The sequence below is a fragment of the Coenobita brevimanus genome, chromosome 110 (genome assembly GCF_032717465.1).
Source record: "Coenobita brevimanus isolate Jiangsu-jjx chromosome 110, ASM3271746v2, whole genome shotgun sequence".
In the NCBI taxonomy this organism is placed as follows: Eukaryota; Metazoa; Arthropoda; class Malacostraca; order Decapoda; family Coenobitidae; genus Coenobita; species Coenobita brevimanus.
In genome coordinates, this window is record NC_137063.1 from 10,476,487 (window position 1) to 10,495,432 (window position 18,946).

General features: G+C 42.7%; 1 protein-coding gene across 1 annotated transcript in view; it reads right to left on the reverse strand.

Moving 5' to 3' along the window:
* Positions 1-2,266: 2,266 nt before the first annotated feature.
* The window catches only part of LOC145417427 (pleckstrin homology domain-containing family F member 2-like), a 215,368-nt gene continuing 198,688 nt past the window's right edge, over positions 2,267-18,946 (reverse strand). The window contains exon 10 of the mRNA XM_080286110.1: positions 2,267-2,834. Within this exon, the coding sequence (XP_080142236.1) occupies positions 2,610-2,834 (225 nt within the window). The 3' untranslated portion in view covers positions 2,267-2,609. The remainder of the gene's footprint in view (positions 2,835-18,946) is intronic.

Genomic DNA, 18,946 nt, shown 5'->3' on the forward strand with positions numbered 1-18,946 from the left:
ATGAGTTTAAAACACAAGAGTGTTTCAAACAATATATGACAGTGTGCAGTAACTCATAAACCATAAAAATTGTGGTGTGTCTTATCTGCTGTACAATCATCAAAAGCAAAGAATAAAAATAACTACAGAAATTGTACAAGTTACTCACTTGCAATGTGGATAACTATTATTGTGCTTATCAGCATGAATTAAGCACTACTGCTTCCACACACACACAAAAAAAATAATAATAATAATAAAAAAAAAAGAATAACTCCCAAACTCATTTGTTTGCATAAAACATGAAAAGAATACAGATTACACTATATGAATATTTGTTAAGTGGAATGCAAGTGGGTGCATCCTACCACATCATCACAACTCCCACACATAAATATATTCAGCTAAATTGATTCCACATTATCCTCTGTATAAAGATTAGTTTGATATTAGGTAGAGTACAGAAAAACAGGATTTCCCTCTCTTAGATAGTTCACTAACTGACTCCATATAACCTGAACATTTATATTCCACTTTCCCATGTGCAGAACATTTTGAATTAGGTCAGCTCATTCATCAACTGCAAAAATAATTTTACCTGATAACAAACTATATTTCTACTTAACCATATAAAAAACTGAGCTACAAATATATGTATGAGGAAACAACAATGCGCGTGACACATGACAAGCCTTTACAAGATGCACAATATATGATTAACTCTTGGCTCATAAACTTTAGTCACACTGCTTAATACTGATCTATGACAAATGGAATAAGATAAAACAACAAAACAGCTGTTAATGAAACATGGTTTAAATTATCAAGTATATGCAAGGTACACTCGCTCCAGAAAGTATCGGTGCACTGTGGGTACAATGCCATCTGGAATGATTCGACCATGTGGCAGTGCCAGCCCGTTAATACCTGTATATATTATAACATTTATGGCCATTCCCTACTCATTATGGACACAAGTGGTATCTGATATATCAGTCTTCTGTTGTCTGGGATGCCTGTGTGTGGGAAGACAAAAATGCATTTCCAGTTTCCTTTGTTCCGTGTATCATAATAAACACAAATTCTGCAATCGATATTTTCTGATGTGAGTGTACATATATATATATATATATATATACAATATATATATGAGAAAGAGAGAGAGAGAAATTTTGAAGATGAACTGCAGCATAAATGCTGGGTCTGATTAACATAATTTAAGTGGTAGTTACAAGAATTATACACACTATAACAACATTCTCAACAGGACAGTTCCTCTTCCACAGCCATTTTTAGAAAGTGTGGTATGGACTACTAAAACCTTTTTAGGTTGAAAACTATCATTCAAATCTGATTTTATCACTACCGGACATTAGCTCTGTATGTCTTCCATGGATGCACCCAAACTATCCCAATCTATCATTAGCCCTTTGGCTGCATAATACCTACTCTGCATTGTATTCTGGCTATCATCAGATGATAGTACTAATATGGGGGGAAAAAAAAAAAAAAAAAATCAATAAATGTTTGGCTAAAAATAAAGAACATATTTCATTCCAACTAATGATGGAGATTTTATTCAGGCTGCAATGTAGTTAAAGGATTAACTAGCTTAGTCCACAACTGAACCTTATAAATCTGTTCAATTACAGTGGTATGGTCATTTTGAAGCGATATCATTTCACTTCTACCAACAAATTAAAATTCAATTTTTACATGTAATGGAAATTTACAGTCAAGCCCACATTTCTTCACAATTCTTACTGACTACTAGCCTAATGATGGACAGTTTGGGAGTGTGTTAGCACTGCTCTACATGCAAAATGAGAGTACAGACTGAAAAACTTCTTTGGAACTCTGTTATAATCACTGTAATAAAACATACTACAGTACTACTAAATACAGTACTGTAAATCATGGCCAAAGAAAAAAGCAATGGGAGATGTGACAGACAGCAGGTCCCAGTGACTGCAGGGTCTGGCAAAAATTTCATGTTTTATGATGGGCTCACCACTCATAAGTGGGAATGTATCTACAGTGTCCACAACAAAAGAAAGCTATAATTACGAACTTATAGTTTTCCTGGTCTTTGTCCAGACGTTACTTTTCTGTGCTATGAGAATATATACTACAATATATTAAAATGAAACCTCGAAAAGCAAATTCTTTTGTAATTACTGAATGCAGCATATGACAACATTTACTATATAAACTGTACCTGGGAAAGCCATAAAGAACAGTAACTTTAATAGCACTTTTTTTACAATCATATATGAGGGACTGGATACAGCAGGCTGAAAGATTACAAAAATACTGTACTACTATTTAATATCACAAGACAATTCACAAGACTGTAATACTATTGGCTTTTCCATGCCACAGACACCAAGACATGTATGAGGACAAAGTTCTGCTGTAATACAAGTAATCCTTGCCCTTATACACAGAGGAAAAATACAGTTTTGCGGTAGCCCCAAGCATATATATGCATGAAGAGGTCATGTTAATATTTTTCTTACACCAATTATCAACTGTTACCAGAGGCCAATGTCCATCTTCTTATAAATGATAAGAAGTGTTGCTTCACAATGGATGACAAAACCATCTAGGATGTAGGATGATCAAGCCACTCAGATACCCATACCTACTGTTACATCTGGTCCAGGGGCTGGGGCAACAACACTATCAGAGGTTGATAGTGCAGTATCCATAGTCGCTGAAATGGCTTCTGTGGCTGCCTCCAGTGTTGGCTCATTACTGGTAGTAGAGTCAGCTGGGGGAGAGACAGCTGGGGAGTTTATGGGGGCCTGAGTCTCCCCATTGCTGGCATCACCCCCCTCATAGAAGGTCATGGTCTGGGGAGGGAGGAAGAAAGTAATGATCAATACAGTAATATGATTTGTTTACCAATATAATTTAAATTATATATATATATATATATATATATATATATATATATACTGTATATCTATCTATCTATAGCCCGACACCCTAATCCTGCAAAGGGTGGCCGCAGACAAAACGCTTCCAAGTCGCTCTGTCACCCACCATTTGACTACCCTCCCCCCAAACTTACCCCCCCCTCCCTCATATACCTCTCAACTTCCTCCCTCCACCTCATCCTCGGTCTACCCCTCCCTCCACCTCACCTACATACACCCTCTTAGTCAGTCTTCACATTCTCTTCACATGTCCAAACCACCTCAGTGTATTTCTCCTAATCTTCTCAACCACATCCACATCCACCCCACAACGTTCCTTCACTTCTTCATTCGTCAACCTGTCCCTCCACGTCACTCCACTTGCTCCTCTCAAGTAACTCATTTCCACTGCTCTCACTCTTGACTTGTTCCCCTCTTGCAAGGTCCACACCTCGCCTCCATACGTCAGGGTAGGGATCACAATACTATCATGCAGTGACTTCTTAACTTCCATACTCACCTCCCTATTTCTCATCACTGCTTTCAGTGTACCCACAACCTTCCTTCCCTGCTGTACCCTTTCACGCACTTCATATCCCAAAGTTCCATCCTTACTCATCACACTACCCAAGTACTTGAATGCACTCACATTCTCCATATCCTCATCACTCAACATCACTGCACACTCTGTGACTTCATTCCTCTCAAACACCATAACTTTACTTTTACATTAACTTTCAGATTCCTCCTCCTACAAACTGTCCCAAATTCATTCACCAAACCTTGCAACTCCCATTCATCTACACTCAACAATACTGTATCATCAGCAAACAGCAACACCGGAATCTTCCAAATCTCACCCTCATTCATTAGAGCCACCCCCACATCCACTGCCCTATTTCCCCCCCCCCCCCAAACACACACACACACACACACTGTAAATCCATTTTTCCTCCATAAGATAATGATAGCACCTAAAAAAAAGCAGGTTCAGGTGTCATGCAATTGTACAAGTAGGGTAGTTCCAAGGGGAGTATCCCAGTACAGTCCCTACATTAAGAAGACTGAAACTAAAACAAATGAATGCATAGTGAGAAAAAACTGGCATCAAGCCTAGAGAGGTTATGTGGCACTAAGGCAGCAATGGATGAAGGACAATTAAATTTGATGCAGAACAGACGGAGCAGAAAGAAAAGCAATAATATTGGAAACAGAAAAACTAGGAGAATCACCAAGGAAATCAGTAAACAACAAGGGGTGGGGTAATAATGAGAGGAAGGGAAAACACAGCAACAGTTGCACAGTATGAATGGGCAGTCAAGGAAAAGGTGTCAGATAGTCAAGGGGTAGTTACAGTGTGAAAAAGTGGAGGGGGGTCACCACTCATTAAGTGACCGTGAATGAGGCAGATGTGCCCCAAGTGAAGATGAGCAAGGACAGTCTCCTGCCGACAACTGGGGTGAGTGGAAACAGACCAAGGAAGAACAGAAGGTTTAACGAGATGAAGCTTACTGGCGACCTAGGAGTCCCAGGAAGTATGCCAGAGACCACGGAAGAGGTGAGTAAGAATAGGAAAACAATCTAGAGCAGGAATAGGTCAAGGAGAAGACGTGAGAGAGCGAGCAGCGGAACGAGCCAGTGAGTCTGCATGTTCAATATCAGCGAATAGGTCGAGAAGACGTGAGAGAGAGAGCAGTGGAACGAGCCAGTGAGTCTGCATGTTCAATATCGGCAATCTCAGCAGGACCAGGGACCCAGCAATACTGAATCGACTTCTTGCACACAGAAGAATGGAAGAGCTGCCTCTTGAATTTGGGTGACAAGGGGATGAGAAAAATAAAGGCCCGTAGAGAAGAAAGTGCACTGTGGGAACTGGAAAAGATAACAAAAGAGGAAGAAAAAGAATGAAACAGAGACTTTAGAGCGAAAAGAATGACATAAAGTTCTGCAGTAAGAACACCCAAACAGAAGGCAGGGAAATGAAATAGAAGGTTCAGGGGAGACGAGAGCAAAACTAACACCATAAAGAGATTTGGAACCATCGATAAAGATAGAAGTAGCAGAAGAGTGAGAAGACATGTGTTCAAGAAAAGGGGAGTGGAGAGGGACAGGAGAAAGAAGAAAGAAGAGAGTGAGAACAAGCGAGAAAAGAACAGACCACTGGAGGAGGAAGATGCCAAGATGGGAAAGAAACAGGATGATGGGAAAGAACGGGTGGAAAAGTGAAACCAACAGACTGAAGAAGAGCATGGACACGGAGGGAGAAAGGAAAGAAGAGATGTGAGGCAGATTGAAAAAAACAGCGGAGAAAGAGAGGGGGTCAGAGATATTTATTAGAAGGAAAATGAAGCAGACGTGCATAAGACTTGACTGTAAGGAGAGATAACAAGAGGTTTTGAGGGGGAAGCCCAATTCGAAACAAAGGCTTGTGGCCAGGGTTGATCAAAAGGCACCTATGGCTAAATGAAGACCAGTATAATGAAGGGCATCAAGTTTCAAAAGAGTATGGGCAGAGGCAGAAGAACAGACCTGACACCCATTATTGAGTTTTGAAAGAATATGGACAGAGTGGAGACAAAAAAACATAGTGTGATCAGCACCCCACGAAAGATGAGATTGAGTTTGTAGTAAGCGAAGACTATGAAGAGTAAAAGAACGAAAGAAACATGCACATTCCAGTTTAACTGAGAGTCAAAGACAGACCAAGAAAGATTGCAGAAGATCAATGAGGAAGAGGGGTGCCATACAGGTAAAGAGGTGGTTGAGGTATAGTGCAGGAATGGGTAAATAACATAGCATAAGACCTGGTGGGAAAGAAACAAAAACCATGAATGGTGGCCCAAGTGGAGGCTGCTCTAATGGCAGACCGAATAAGAAATTTGAGATAAGGGAGGTCCGAATCTGCGGCGTAAATGGCAAAATCATCGACATAGAGAGAGGTGGAAGCAGCAGGAGGCGGGGAAGAGAAAATATCGTTAATGGTAATGAGAAAATGGGTAGTACTGAGGACACAGCCCTGAGAGACACCTTCATGCAATGGGAAGGCATGGGAGAGATGGGCACCGAGGCGGACATGGAAGGTGCGGAGGGAAAGTAAATTTTGAAGAAAAACACTGATGTTACCATGATGACCAAGGGAACAAAGACAATGCAAAATATGACATCGCCATGTAGTACCATGTGCCTTTTCCAAATCAGAATATAGAGCAATGACAGACTGGAGAAGGGAAAAGGCAGAACGGATAAAATACTCCAGATGAAGGAGAGGATCTACAGTTCTGTACTAGGAGCTTTTCAATATCTGAACCATAAGAGGGAAAGAAGACAACGGGATTCAAGGTGCCACATAATTCAACGACTGATCATACGTTCAAACAAACGGGATGGTAGTTTTGAGGAAGGCGACCAAATTCACCAGGCTTAAGAATGGGAGAATGACCGCTACACGCCATGTAGGAGAAAAGAAACCCTCGGACCAAAACCTATTGTAATGGGCTAGGAAAAAAGATCAGGCATCAGGAAAGAGATGTTTCAACTTACTATAATGAATACCATCAAGACCCTTGCTGGAATATTTGCACAACTGAAGCATGGATGACAATTCACGAAGAGACAAAGCAGCACTGATAGCCTCATTGGCATGCAAAGTAAAAGAAATCAGGACAGATTCACAAAGAGATAGTCTTCAAGAGAAATGAAATCAGTGAATGTACAGTGAGGAATGTACAGTGAGGCTGGATAAGGAGGAATGGAAAATGTGAGTGCATTTAAGTACTTGGGTAGAGTGAAGAGTAAGGATGGAAGTTTAGAGGCTGAAGTGTTTGAAAGGGTACAACAAGAAAGAAAGGTTGCTGGTTCCTTGAAAGCAGTGATAAGAAACAGGGAAGTGAGCACAGAAGTGAAAATGTTGCTGCATGACAGTACTGTGATACCAACTCTAGCATGTGGAGTCACATGGAGAGACAGACAACTCAGGAAGTGAAGGAGCGTTGTGGTAAGGATGTGAATGTGATAGGAAGCGTTAGGAGAGATACATTGGGGTGGTTTGGCCATATGTAGAGGATGGAGAGTGAGAGATTGACAAGGAGAGTGTATGTGAGTGAGGTGGAGGAAGGGGAAGAGGGAGGGGGAGGCCAAGGATGAGATGGAGGGATGGAGTGGAGAGATATGAAAGAGGGGGGGAGGGTGAGCTAGGAGCGGGGCAGTGAAATGGCAGGGGAAATGTCAACATGGAGGCAATTTGTTTGTGGCCACCCCTTACGGGATTAAGGTGTCTGGCAATAGATGGAGATAGATAGATAGACAGATAGATTTAATACAGTGAAATATCTGGAGAACGGTGGGACCCTGTGATTACACAACTAAGATAACTACCCAAAGCTTCGGCAACCGAGGAAGCATCAGCTACATAATGACCATCTGAAGAAGGAACAGAAGCCCGAGGCGAGATATGCTTGCCAGAGATTATGGTAGATTGCTAATGAAGAAGGGAGAAAAAGTGAACAGATGGAGGGAACATTTTAAGGAATTGCTGAACACAGAAAATGAAAGTAATGTGAGTATAAGTGGCTGGGGAATGGTTGAGAGGAGGAGGAAGGTGAGAAGAGAGGAAGAAACCAGTAGGATGGAAGTAGTGGAAGTGATGAAGAAAGTCAAAATGGTGAAAGTCCCAGGAATAAATGGGATGTGTGGTGAAATGTTGAAGCATGGGGGAGAGATAGTAGTAGAATGGATATGGAAGATGTGCAGATTTTCCTGGAGGATTGGAAGTCAGGTATAATTACAGTATTTCCCTCTACAAAAGAAACTAAGTAGAGAGGTGAGAGTATGAGAGAATGGGAGTATGGATGGGGTATATGCACGTGAGTAGGTGAGAATGAGAGGGCAAAAGAAGGAGTGTATATTGTTCTGAGTAACAGTTGGAAGGAGAATATAAGAGAGTATGGATAAGTTGGCTCAAGGATTGTATGGGTAAGACTGAAAGTTGGACTACAAATGTGGGCAATTGTGTGGGTGTATGTGCCAATGCAAGATCGTGCATGCCGAGTGAGAGTAGAGTTCTGGACAAATGTAGAAGTGTGCATGGAAAAGTAGGGAATGTGAAGGTGGATGGAGTAGTTGGTGAGTGGGGTGTGCCTACAGAGATGGATGAGAATGGCAGTGCTTTAGTGGACATTTGTGCCTGGAGGGGGTTGGTAGATAGCCAATACCCTCTTCAGGCACAAAATGATCCACAGGTATACGTGGCGAGTGATGAGAAGGGTGGATAGTGAACTGCATGAACGGATGGCAATGATTGATTATGTATGTGTGGATGACAGGATGAGTAGGTGTGTATTGGATGCAAGAGTATATACAGGTTGGGGGATTGGACTTTCTGATCACCACTTGGTGGTGGTCAGAATCAGTGTCCAAATGAAAAGAATAGAAGAATGGAAGGACAGGAGGAAGTAGTATATGCAAGGAGAGTGGAAAGGTCACAAGAGGATGGAAAAAGGGCAGAATATAAGAGGGAAGTGGAGGAGTGATTGTGTAATTATGGATTGGAGCAGATGGGGGACATAGAAGGTGTGTGCAAGATATTCACAGAAGAAATCTGTGCAGCATGTGAGGTGGTATGTGGGGTGAAGAGAAGACAAAAGGGGTGCAGGGAACAGCATGGTGGAATGAAGAGGTGAGACAGGCTGTGGCACAAAAGAAGAAAGCATATAATGAGTGGATGACAAACAGGGGCATGGAAGAAGTTGAGAGACGGAAGAGAGAGTTGTATGTAGAGAGGAAGAGAGAGGTGAAAAGATTAGTAAGAGAAGGGTATGAAGAGAGTGGATGAGGAATGTGGAGGGAATCTCAGTGTAAAGTGGAGGGAATGTAAGAAAAAATGTTCTGGGAAGAAGTAAAGAGAGTTAGACAGGGTGCCAAAGAAGTTAGTTGGGAAGTGAAAGATAAAAATGGTAGATTACTAGTGGACAAGGAAGAAATAGTGAGTAGATGGAAAGAACACTTTAACGAATTGTTGAACATACAGGATGTTAGTAATGCGAGTATAAGTGGCTAAGGAATGGCTGGGAGACGGAGGGATGTGAGAAGAGAGGAAGAAATCAGTAGGATGGAAGTTGTGGGAAGCAATGAAGAAAGATAAAATGGGGAAGGCCCCAGGAATTGATGGAGTGTGTGGTGAAATGCTGAAGCACGAGGGAGAGATGGTAGCAGAATGGATGTGGAAGACGTGCAGATTGGCCTGGGAGGAAGGTAGAGTCCCGGAGGATTGGAAGTCAGGTATAATTAATCCCCTGTACAAAGGAAGAGGGGAAAAAGAAGTATGTGGTAATCATAGGGGCATTTGTCTTCTTAGTGTAATAGGAAAAGTATATGGTAGGATACTTACTGACAGAGTCAGGGAAATAACAGAGGAATTAGTTGGAGAAGAACAGAGAGGTTTTACGAAGGGAAGAGGGTGTGTAGATCAGATATTCATTCTCAAATCTGTAGTGGAAAAGTTTCTAGAGAAGGGAAAGAAGTTGTATGCAGCCTTCACAGATTTGGAGAAAGCATATGACAGGGTGGACAGACAAGGACTGTGGAAGGTATTAAGAATATATGGAGCAGATGGGAAGTTGTTGAATGCCGTGAAGAGTATGTGTGAGGGTGTTAAGGCTGCAGTGCGTGAGGACTGTGAACTAAGTGAATTTTTCTATTTGAGGGTTGGATTGAAACAGGGATGTGTCATGTGTCAATGTTGTTCAATCTGTATATGGATGGGGTTATAAAGGAGATACAAGGTAGGGCAGCAGATGCTGGAGTGGCCCCAATGAGAGATGGCAGCATTTGGAAACTTCTGTACTGTTGTTTGCAGATCATACTGTGTTGTTAAGTGAAGATGATGGGGAGCTGCATGGCTTGGTGGATGAGTCTGGAAGAGTACGTAAGATTATGTACGAAACGGAATCTAAAGGTGAATGTATGGAAGAGTAAAGTTATGGTCTTCGAGAGAGGTGAAGTCAGTGAATGTACAGTGAGACTGGATGAGGAAGAAATGAGAAATATGAGTGCCTTTAAGTACCTGGGTAGTGTGATGAGTAATGATGGAAGTTTAGAGGATGATGTGCTTGAAAGGGTAAAACAAGGAAGAAAGGTCGCTGGTTCTTTGAAAGCAGTGATAAGAAACACGGAAGTGAAAAAGTTACTACATTACAGTACTGTGATACCAACTCTAACATATGGAAGTGAAGCTTGGACCTTGCTGGAGGGACAGAAGTCAAGAGTGAGAGCTGTGGAATTGAGTTATCTGAGAAGAGCATGTGGAGTCACATGAAGAGACAGACTGACCAATGAGGAAGTGAGGGATCATTGTGGTGTGGATGTGGATGTGATAGGAAGTGTTAGGAGAAACACACTGAGGTTTGGCCATGTGGAGAGGATGGAGAGTGAAAGACTAACGACGAGAGTCCATGTGAGTAAGGTGGAAGGAGGGAGAGGGAGGGAGATGCCAAGGATGAGATGGAGGGATGGAGTGAAGAGGTATACGAGAGGGGGGGGGATGAGCTGGGAGCAGGGCAGTGAAATGGCAGGGGAGAGGGTGACATGGAGGTGATTTGTTTGTTGCCACCCCTTGTGGGACTGAGGCATTTGGCAATAGGTATGCAGACAGACAAAGGAAAAGGGGAAAAAGAGGTGTGTGGTAATCATGGAAGCATTTGCCTTCTTAGTGTAATAGGAAAAGTGTATGGTAGGCTACTCACTGCATGTTATGGAAATAAGAGAGGAATTAGTGGGAGAAGAACAAGGAGGTTTTAGGAAGGGAAGAGGTTGTGTAGACCAGATATTCATTCTTAGGTCTTTAGTGGAAAAGTTTCTAGAGAAGGGAACGAAGTTGTATGCGGCCTTCATGGATTTGGAGAAAGCATATAACAGGGTGGATAGACAATGAATGTGGAAAGTATTAAGAATATATGGAGTAAATGGGAAGCTGCTGAATGCCGTGAAGAGTTATGCATCAAGGGGGCTAAGGCTGAAGTTTGTGTGGATAGTGAACCGGATGAATTTTTCTACTTGAATGCTGGATTGAAAAGGATGTGTCATGTCCCCATGGCTGTTCAATCTGTTTATGGATGGGGTTATAAAAGAAAGATATAAGGTAGGGCAGTGGATGTTGGAGCAGCATTATTGAGAGAAGGCAATGTTTGGAAACTCCCTGTGCTGTTATTTGTAGATGATACTGTATTGTTAAGTGAAGATGAAGGGGAACTGCAAGGCTTGATGAATGAGTTTGGGAGAGCAAGAAATGGAATCTACAGGTAAATGTAGGGAAGAGTAAGAGTAGTTATGGTCTTCCAGAGAAATGAAACCACTGACTGTAGAGTGAGGGTGGATGAGGAGGAAGTGGAAATATACTTGCATAGTGTGATGAGTAATGATGGAAGTTTAGAGGGTGAAGTGCTTGAAATGGTACAACAGGGAAGAAAAGTTGCTGGTTCTTTGAAAGCAGTGATAAGGAACAGGGAAGTGAGCATGCAAGTAAAAAAGTTGCTGCATGACAGTATTGTGCTACCAATCCTAACGTATGGAAGTGAAGCTTGGACCTTGTTGGAGGGACACAAGTCCAGAGTGAAAGCAGTGGAAATGAGTTATTTGAGAGAAGCATGAGGAGTTATGTGAAGGGAAAGACCGACAAGTGAGAAAGTGAAAGAGTGTTGTGGTGTGGATGTGGATGTGACAGAAAGCGTTACGAGAAATACACTGAGGTGGTTTGGCCATGTGGAAAGGATGGAAAGTGAGAGACTAATGAGGAGAGCGTATTCGAGTGAGTTGGAGGGGGGGAAAGGGAAGGGGGAGGCTGAGGATGAGATAGAGGAATGGAGTGGAGAGGTATTTGAGAGAGGGGGTTGTGAGCTGGGAGCAGGGAGATGAAATGGCACTGGGCAGGGAGACATGGAGATGATCTGTTTGTTGCTTAAGGTGTCTGGCAATAGAAAGACAAACAGATAGATAGATAGATTTTAAGGATATGAGACCAAAGTGCTACAACTGGAGTCTCCCCCAAAATGCTACAAACAAAGGACATTCAACTGTGGCATTGGCTTGACGTACAGTACGGTGGAAGGCAGTAGATGCATGTTGAAATACTGTAGTACGAGACTACAGGTACGGTCTGGTGTAGATTGTCAATGACGGAAGCTTTTCCAGGCAGCAAGTATAACACAGAGGGCATGCATGCATTCAGGAGTCCACCACAGCACAATTTTGGCTGTAGGAGGTCTGGTATTTCAGCAGCTCCTAAAAGCAGGACCAAGATGAAAGAAAGCAAGTAGTGGGGAGAAGAAAAGGTGGAAAAAGGTAAGGAGGCGACCGTACGAGGAAAATAAGCTCCAGTCGGCAGCACGAAACTGGCAACTGGGAGGACGAGGAACAGGATAGAAAGAAGTACGAGAAAGCTTAATGGGAAAGTAATCACTGAAAGTCATCAAGAACAGACCAGTGGAAGTCAAGGGAAACAGAAGAACAAAGAGACGGATGGATGCAAGAAAAGGAATGAGTGCGAAGGTCAGTGTGAGTAGGAGGGTCAGTATTGAGCAGAAGAGATTGGAAGTAGAAAGAAACTGTTTAAAGAGGCAACCCCTGGGGGTGACCACTGAGTCCCTCCAAAGGGTATGACGGCAATTGAAGTCTCCAAGGAGGACAATCGGGGGAGGAAGGGATTGAAGTAGGGAAGAAATGGTAGAAAAATCAAAAGGAATAGGAGAGGAAGAGAGAGAGAGAGCAGACAGTGACCCAGCAGGAAAGAAAAAGATGGGGGAAAGCACAGGGGATAGTGGAAGAAACAGGAAGGGGGTTCAAAAGGAACACTGCTGAGGGTAAGAAGAGCAGCAGAAGAAGAAGGAGGAGAACTGAGAGAAGTAAAACCTGAACTAGGAACTGAGGAAGCATGGAGAAAAGTCTCCTCGAGAGATACAAGAAGAAAATCATGAACGGATAAGAGGTATCGTTCGGATGGACGATGGGATACAAAACCATGTATATTTCTATTGTAGAAGGGCCATGAGGAGAAACAAAGAATTAAGACTAGGAAGAAGGTGGAGGGTGCGCATGATGGTCAGGGCAAGAGTACCCGGGAGGCATAGGCAGATCGAGGACCGAAGGAATAGGAGAAGAGTAAGAAGAGACATAAATCACAGAGGGGGAGGGAAGGACAGAGTTGGGGGGAGTGGGAGGTACAGGTGAGGAAGGAGGAGCGGGAGTTGGGGGAAGGGAGGAGGAAGGTGGATCTACGTTCACAGGAGCAAGGGAGGACATAGAGGAAGTGCTGTAAGGTAAAAGTAGGAGACGATATCATGAATGGTCACTGTGTCCAAGGGGGTAGAAACAGGAGGGGTGGAGACTGTTGAGATGATCTGAGGGCATTGACAGGTGGGCATGGGGGAGGGCAGGGTATGGGGTGAAGTTGAGCACAAGAAACATTTAGAGGGCTGGACAGGAGAAGGTGAGGGAGAGAGACCAGGGACGTGAAACAAGGTGGAAGCATGAACACATGGACGTTTGCCTACAGGAGGAGAACAGGATGGAGGGGAAGACAGACTACAGAGATAGAACGGGGTAGGGGGGGGGGGAGATGAGGAACATTGAAGGGAGGAAGAACCAGGGAAAGAAACAAGACCAGAGAAAGAATTAGAGACAAGGACAGAGGCTGAGACACGAGAGAGGGCAGAGGACGAAGACCGGCAAGGGCCAGAGGAGGGGAAAGAGTAGTCTTGGATGGAAAATGAGATGAAGTGAGGGAGGTAGGAAGGAGAAGATAAAGTGGAGGGAATGGCGGGAGAGGGTGAGGACAGGACTCCAGAGGGCCGAGAGACAAAAGACACCTGAGTAACAGTGCGAGAGATTCACAGATGCTGAGAATAAGAGTCAGAGATGGAAAAACCATGAAACTGAACCTTGTCACAGGCTTCACATAAAAGGAAAGTCCCAGCTGAGTTCGCAGTTTAGCAACCTCGGATTCGAAATGGATGGTTGGGCATCCCCTATACAAAGCCAAGTGTGGTTCACGGCAGATAGGACAGCACCGGGCAGTAGTGGAACAAGCATCCCTGGCATGACCAACCTGACCACATGGAAGGCAACTGCAGACATGAAAAACTCTGCAGGGTGCCCCAAATACTAACACAACTGACATTGGCATGGAGGAGGAAAATGTTCTTGTACAGGAAGACAGATACCCCCAATGATAACATAAACGGGGATAGTGCGACTGTCAAAGAGTATACGGGATATGTTTGCCGACCATTTATGACGAGTAGTCACAGGGAGGATGAAGCATGACACAGTCATGACAGAAAGCTGTTGGAGCTCCACGATGGTTTGAATATCAGTACTACACTCAGATAATGGACGATCACCAAACTTAATTTCGGGAGGGATCAATATCGAACCATCACTGGAACTGAAGTGAACATCCTTTTCCGCAGGGATAGAAGCCCCCAAACAACCCATGAGACTCGCCATGAGAGAAGCTTGATCTTCAGATTGAACAGTGACCAGTTGGGAGCCATCAGACCAGGAATGGAAAGAAACGTCCTGGCCTACATGAGACAGCAAGCGAAGGTGAAATTTTAGGTCATACCTGCTACAGGAGCAGAGGTGGGAATATTAAAAAAATTTTGTCCGGGAAGGTGGACTATAGAGGTCAGGTAGGGTAATAACAGAGGAACGGGGGCAAGAAGAGGAAGACACTGGGATGGAATGGGAAGCAGAGGTATGGGTTACATTAGAAAAAGTGGCCATGTAAGTGTAATAAAACTTCATTCACCCACCCCTCCACCCACCATGCAGACCAACAAGGGGAGGTCAGATGCTAGGGATAATACCACTGGCGACTCCAGTTGTAGCATGCGAGTATATGAGGGTAATCACCGGGGGACCCGGACAAGAGTGGCTCCAGGATGATAGGAGCCACCAAGCCCCCCAGTGCCCACTTGACCCTAGCCAATGCATGACCAGCTGAAGCCAACACGTGACCAGCCGACTGAACCCGACCAGATTGCTCGTCTAGCCAGAATATGGGACCAAAGAGGTTTGTTGCTAGCTATAGGGAACATCATGCAGCACTGCTCAACCTCCAGGACTCCCGCTTCCCAGCGGTAGGGGACGGCATGCACGGCAAACACGTGGGGAGGCAAAAATCCCACCTTAGATGACAAAATGGCAGGACAAGCAACACTACTAGGAGGCCCTCACTATCCAGTGATGTGATAGTCATAGAGGGGAAATAAAGGTAGGAAGAAACAGGAAATTATAAAGAGAGTGGGAACAGATAAAGAGAAGAGGGCAGTGAGAAAAGAAAGAGTGGAGACAAATACAGTCCCTCTTAGTTGCCTCTTACAATATCAAGAAGGGGATATTGGGGAAGTATTCTTACCCCCCTTCCCCATGGGAACTGAAGCTAAAGCTTCACCATGATTGTAAAATGTAAGGGAAAAAAAAAAAAATGCATATCCCAACTCACTAACTCACAACAACCTATAGTACAAGGTCTAGCTTACTCCCTCTGCAATGAATCAAACTAATTCTACATAATTATCATGTTTAAAATCTGAAAGGTTGCCATGGAGTACCAGGAGCAGCAACGAGAGTACTTAACCCCTTAACCGTGGAGCGTCACTTTCGTGACGCTTGGGAGCAAGGAATCATACCGCGGGGCGTCACTTTTGTGATTCTGTGTTATTTTGAATTTGCCCGGGCTTTCAAGTGGTGGCTTGTATCATCTATCAGTACTGCCAATGTCCAACACTAGTCAGCACTCCTAATCTCATCTGTACTCCCATCCACTGTTGACAATTTAGCCATTTCTCCCCGTTCTTGACTCCCCTCCCTACCTCCCCTCCATTACTCTCTCCTCTCGCCTGCCCGGCCGTGCTACGCTACGTATATCTTCCCTGGAATTTTCCATTGATTTCATCCACTGAAATAAGCCCTATGCCCTATTCTTATACCAAATAATATATACAAAAAAGAAAAAAGGTAAGTGATAGTGCCATACCTGGAATTGGCTAATTATCACCTGACAACACCTCACGTGCACTCGTTCCCTAATTTTCGCTGTTTATTTCCCCTTGAAATATGCCGTATAATCTATTCTCGTAATAAAAATATATATAAGGAGGGAAGGGAGAAGCCAAAGTAATATTTACATTCATTTGGAACTACCTAATTTATTATGTATTGTCTAGATTTCCTGCCAATCATTTCATAGTGTATATATTAGCAGCTGTCACCAGGCTGAGATTGGCAGCACTGCACTTCCCCTAGGCAGGCCATCACACACTGTATTCAGTTTACTGTCATCTTTCAAAGTGGAAGCACGTTGGATTCGCGCCTGTTGAATTCCGCCCCATTTTAGCCCCATGCAAAGGGTCCTGTGACCTCTACCCCCTACTAAACCTCGTGTGGAAAGAGGTAAAGGGATAAGTGAGTGCTGTGGAACGTGAACTGGGTAATTTGTCAATGAAAATGATAGAAAGTGACTACGATCTTTCTGGTGAGTAAAACTGTGCAAGTGGAAATGTAAATAATGTGTAACCAGCAAGTGAACGCAATGAATGTAAATATAATTGAAAAGTGGAAAATAGTTTTATAAGTTACTGGAAGTGACAGTGCCTAACACAGTGTAAATAAAATAGAAATATAAATAATGTAAATAAAATAGAGAATGTAAATAGAAATGTAAATGAGTAGTAATATAAGAATACGAGCATATATACTAGGAGTAATGAAAGTGAAGGTGAAAGTGACAGATTCACTCTCAACGCTAGTATACAGGATGAGAAAGTGAATGCTACGTATTTTACTGAAAGAGAAATTGAATGCCTACAGTAACAATAAACTACTATTACTGAAGGAAACTTATGGATAAAGACTGTGTTATATAGTAATAGAAATATAAACTGTGAGTGTTTTTATGAATAATAAATGACAGAACACCAGCGGCGAACGATCGGAGGTGGGAAGGTCATACGAGCTCGTAATTTTCATTGCTTTCAGTTTTTTTTTTTTTTTGGAGTATGGATTCCAAACTATTTGAGAATCATAGAAAAGTGTTTCTAGTGATAACATCAGGCTGTGGTAATCATATTACGGGTTGTCGGGAAGTGTAAAGTGGAGACTTCGTTACCCAACTCCAGAGGTCTCCACAAATCCTACAGTACTCAACAAAGGCTCAACAAACATCCCAGGAGAAAGCTGAAGGTATGTGCCATATGCATATGTAATTTTAATATTCTAGGACTAATAACTGATTTTTGGCAAATATTTTTAGAGAGTCTGTCAGAGCGCAAATGTGCCCGCAGGACACACAAGTCAAAGCAAAACAAGCCTGCGGTTTAGGGGTTAAATAATGCTCTGGATTGAGGTGAAGCATTTCTTCAACCATGCTCTGACTAGCCTCCAATATGACTGAGTCCAACTATATCTCTCCTTATAACAGAGTGTGCAGAGGAGCCTTGGCCGAAGCAGTATCTCTGAGAAACCAGAATGTTGACAAGGAGATGAAAGACAAGGCCAACAACAAGAGAAAGAGGAAAAGCCCAAAATAAGAGGAAAGGAGAATGAGACTACTGCATGGCAACCCGTTAACCACATGGTACAAAACCAGGCAGAAAAGCATGATACAGGAATGAAAGAGAGTGAAAAGTCTGTTCCACCCTTATTGGATGGCAGGTTGATATCTGGGTGTTGCCAGTCAGGTTGTTTCATAATTCAGGTATGATACTTCTACATCTCACCATGAACTGGGAAATTATGCCCTTGTGTTCCATAAATTTACAAAAAGCTTAACCACTGTTTTACTATATGCTTTACAAATACAGTATCCTAGAATTTGGTATGCTGAATGATGAATGTGTAAACTGCTGTCATTAAAAAAAAAAAAAAAAAAAAAAAAAAAAAAAAAAAGTGTAACTACTCCGTTAATTTTCTACTCTGGTCAACACAAAGTCATATTTTTTCTTAACTCAGATGCTCTCCATACTGCCTAATGAGAGACTGACGAGTGAGAAGAGAGATACTAGCCATCACTGACTTGCTTAAATGACATCATTATGACATAAGGTGACAACAGGCAGTATGGGAGGTGCATTAGTATTTAAAAGACAGGATGAAGTGAGACCTGTCATCCTTGCTGCAATGGCCAACATTCAACTGATTCTTATCAGTCTTTTAAGGTTACAAAAAAGGGTTGCAACCCAACTGCTGTGCATCTTCACAAATATTTCAATCAATCAAATCAATGACACCATACTTCCTTAAAAGGAATTCCCTTAATGAAGTTGGCCATGGTACAGATGATGCATTTTTTTGGATGCTGCATCAAGTTCAAAACCCATAAGTATTTCAACCATTTAATTTACTGGTCTCAGGGATTAGTGCCTGAGTAGCTATACAGTGTAAAATGGGTCTAGATTAGACTTTTTCATTACTTAATCACCCCTACAAAAAAGCAAGGAACAAAGATACTGAAAAGCACTGACTTGGCACTCAATAAACCCTTTGGGCTCTTTTAAAATATATTATAGCACATGTTAATGCACAGTGCACAAGCATTTTGCTGTCATTCTTCGTGAGGAGCCCACTTGAGTCACTTCCCTAGCACTGGATCCCTCACAGCTTGCAAAACACGGGTAAGTTATCCAACAGAAGGGAAATTACACACACCACTGAGCATGAGCCTCTGTACCACTTTTGATGGTTTACCTACACGTGTTCCAAGGTGTTCAGCACAGGAACTAGTCCACTGTGCTCAGTCTACTGTAAGTCCCAAACCTCATTTCTGACATACTATTTATGCAGAGTAAACTGCATCCACAGAACAGGGCAGATCATAGCCAGTACTAATACCTGACATACTAACTACTTATATGTGAGACAAAATTACAGTGTCAAAGGCCTTGGTAAATAACCAATAACTTCCTAACTGATAAATAAGACTGTTCCCTTGACTTACTGTGTTTCATTATAATGCTGAACTCTATGACAAATTATAACCTATTGCTCATGACAAG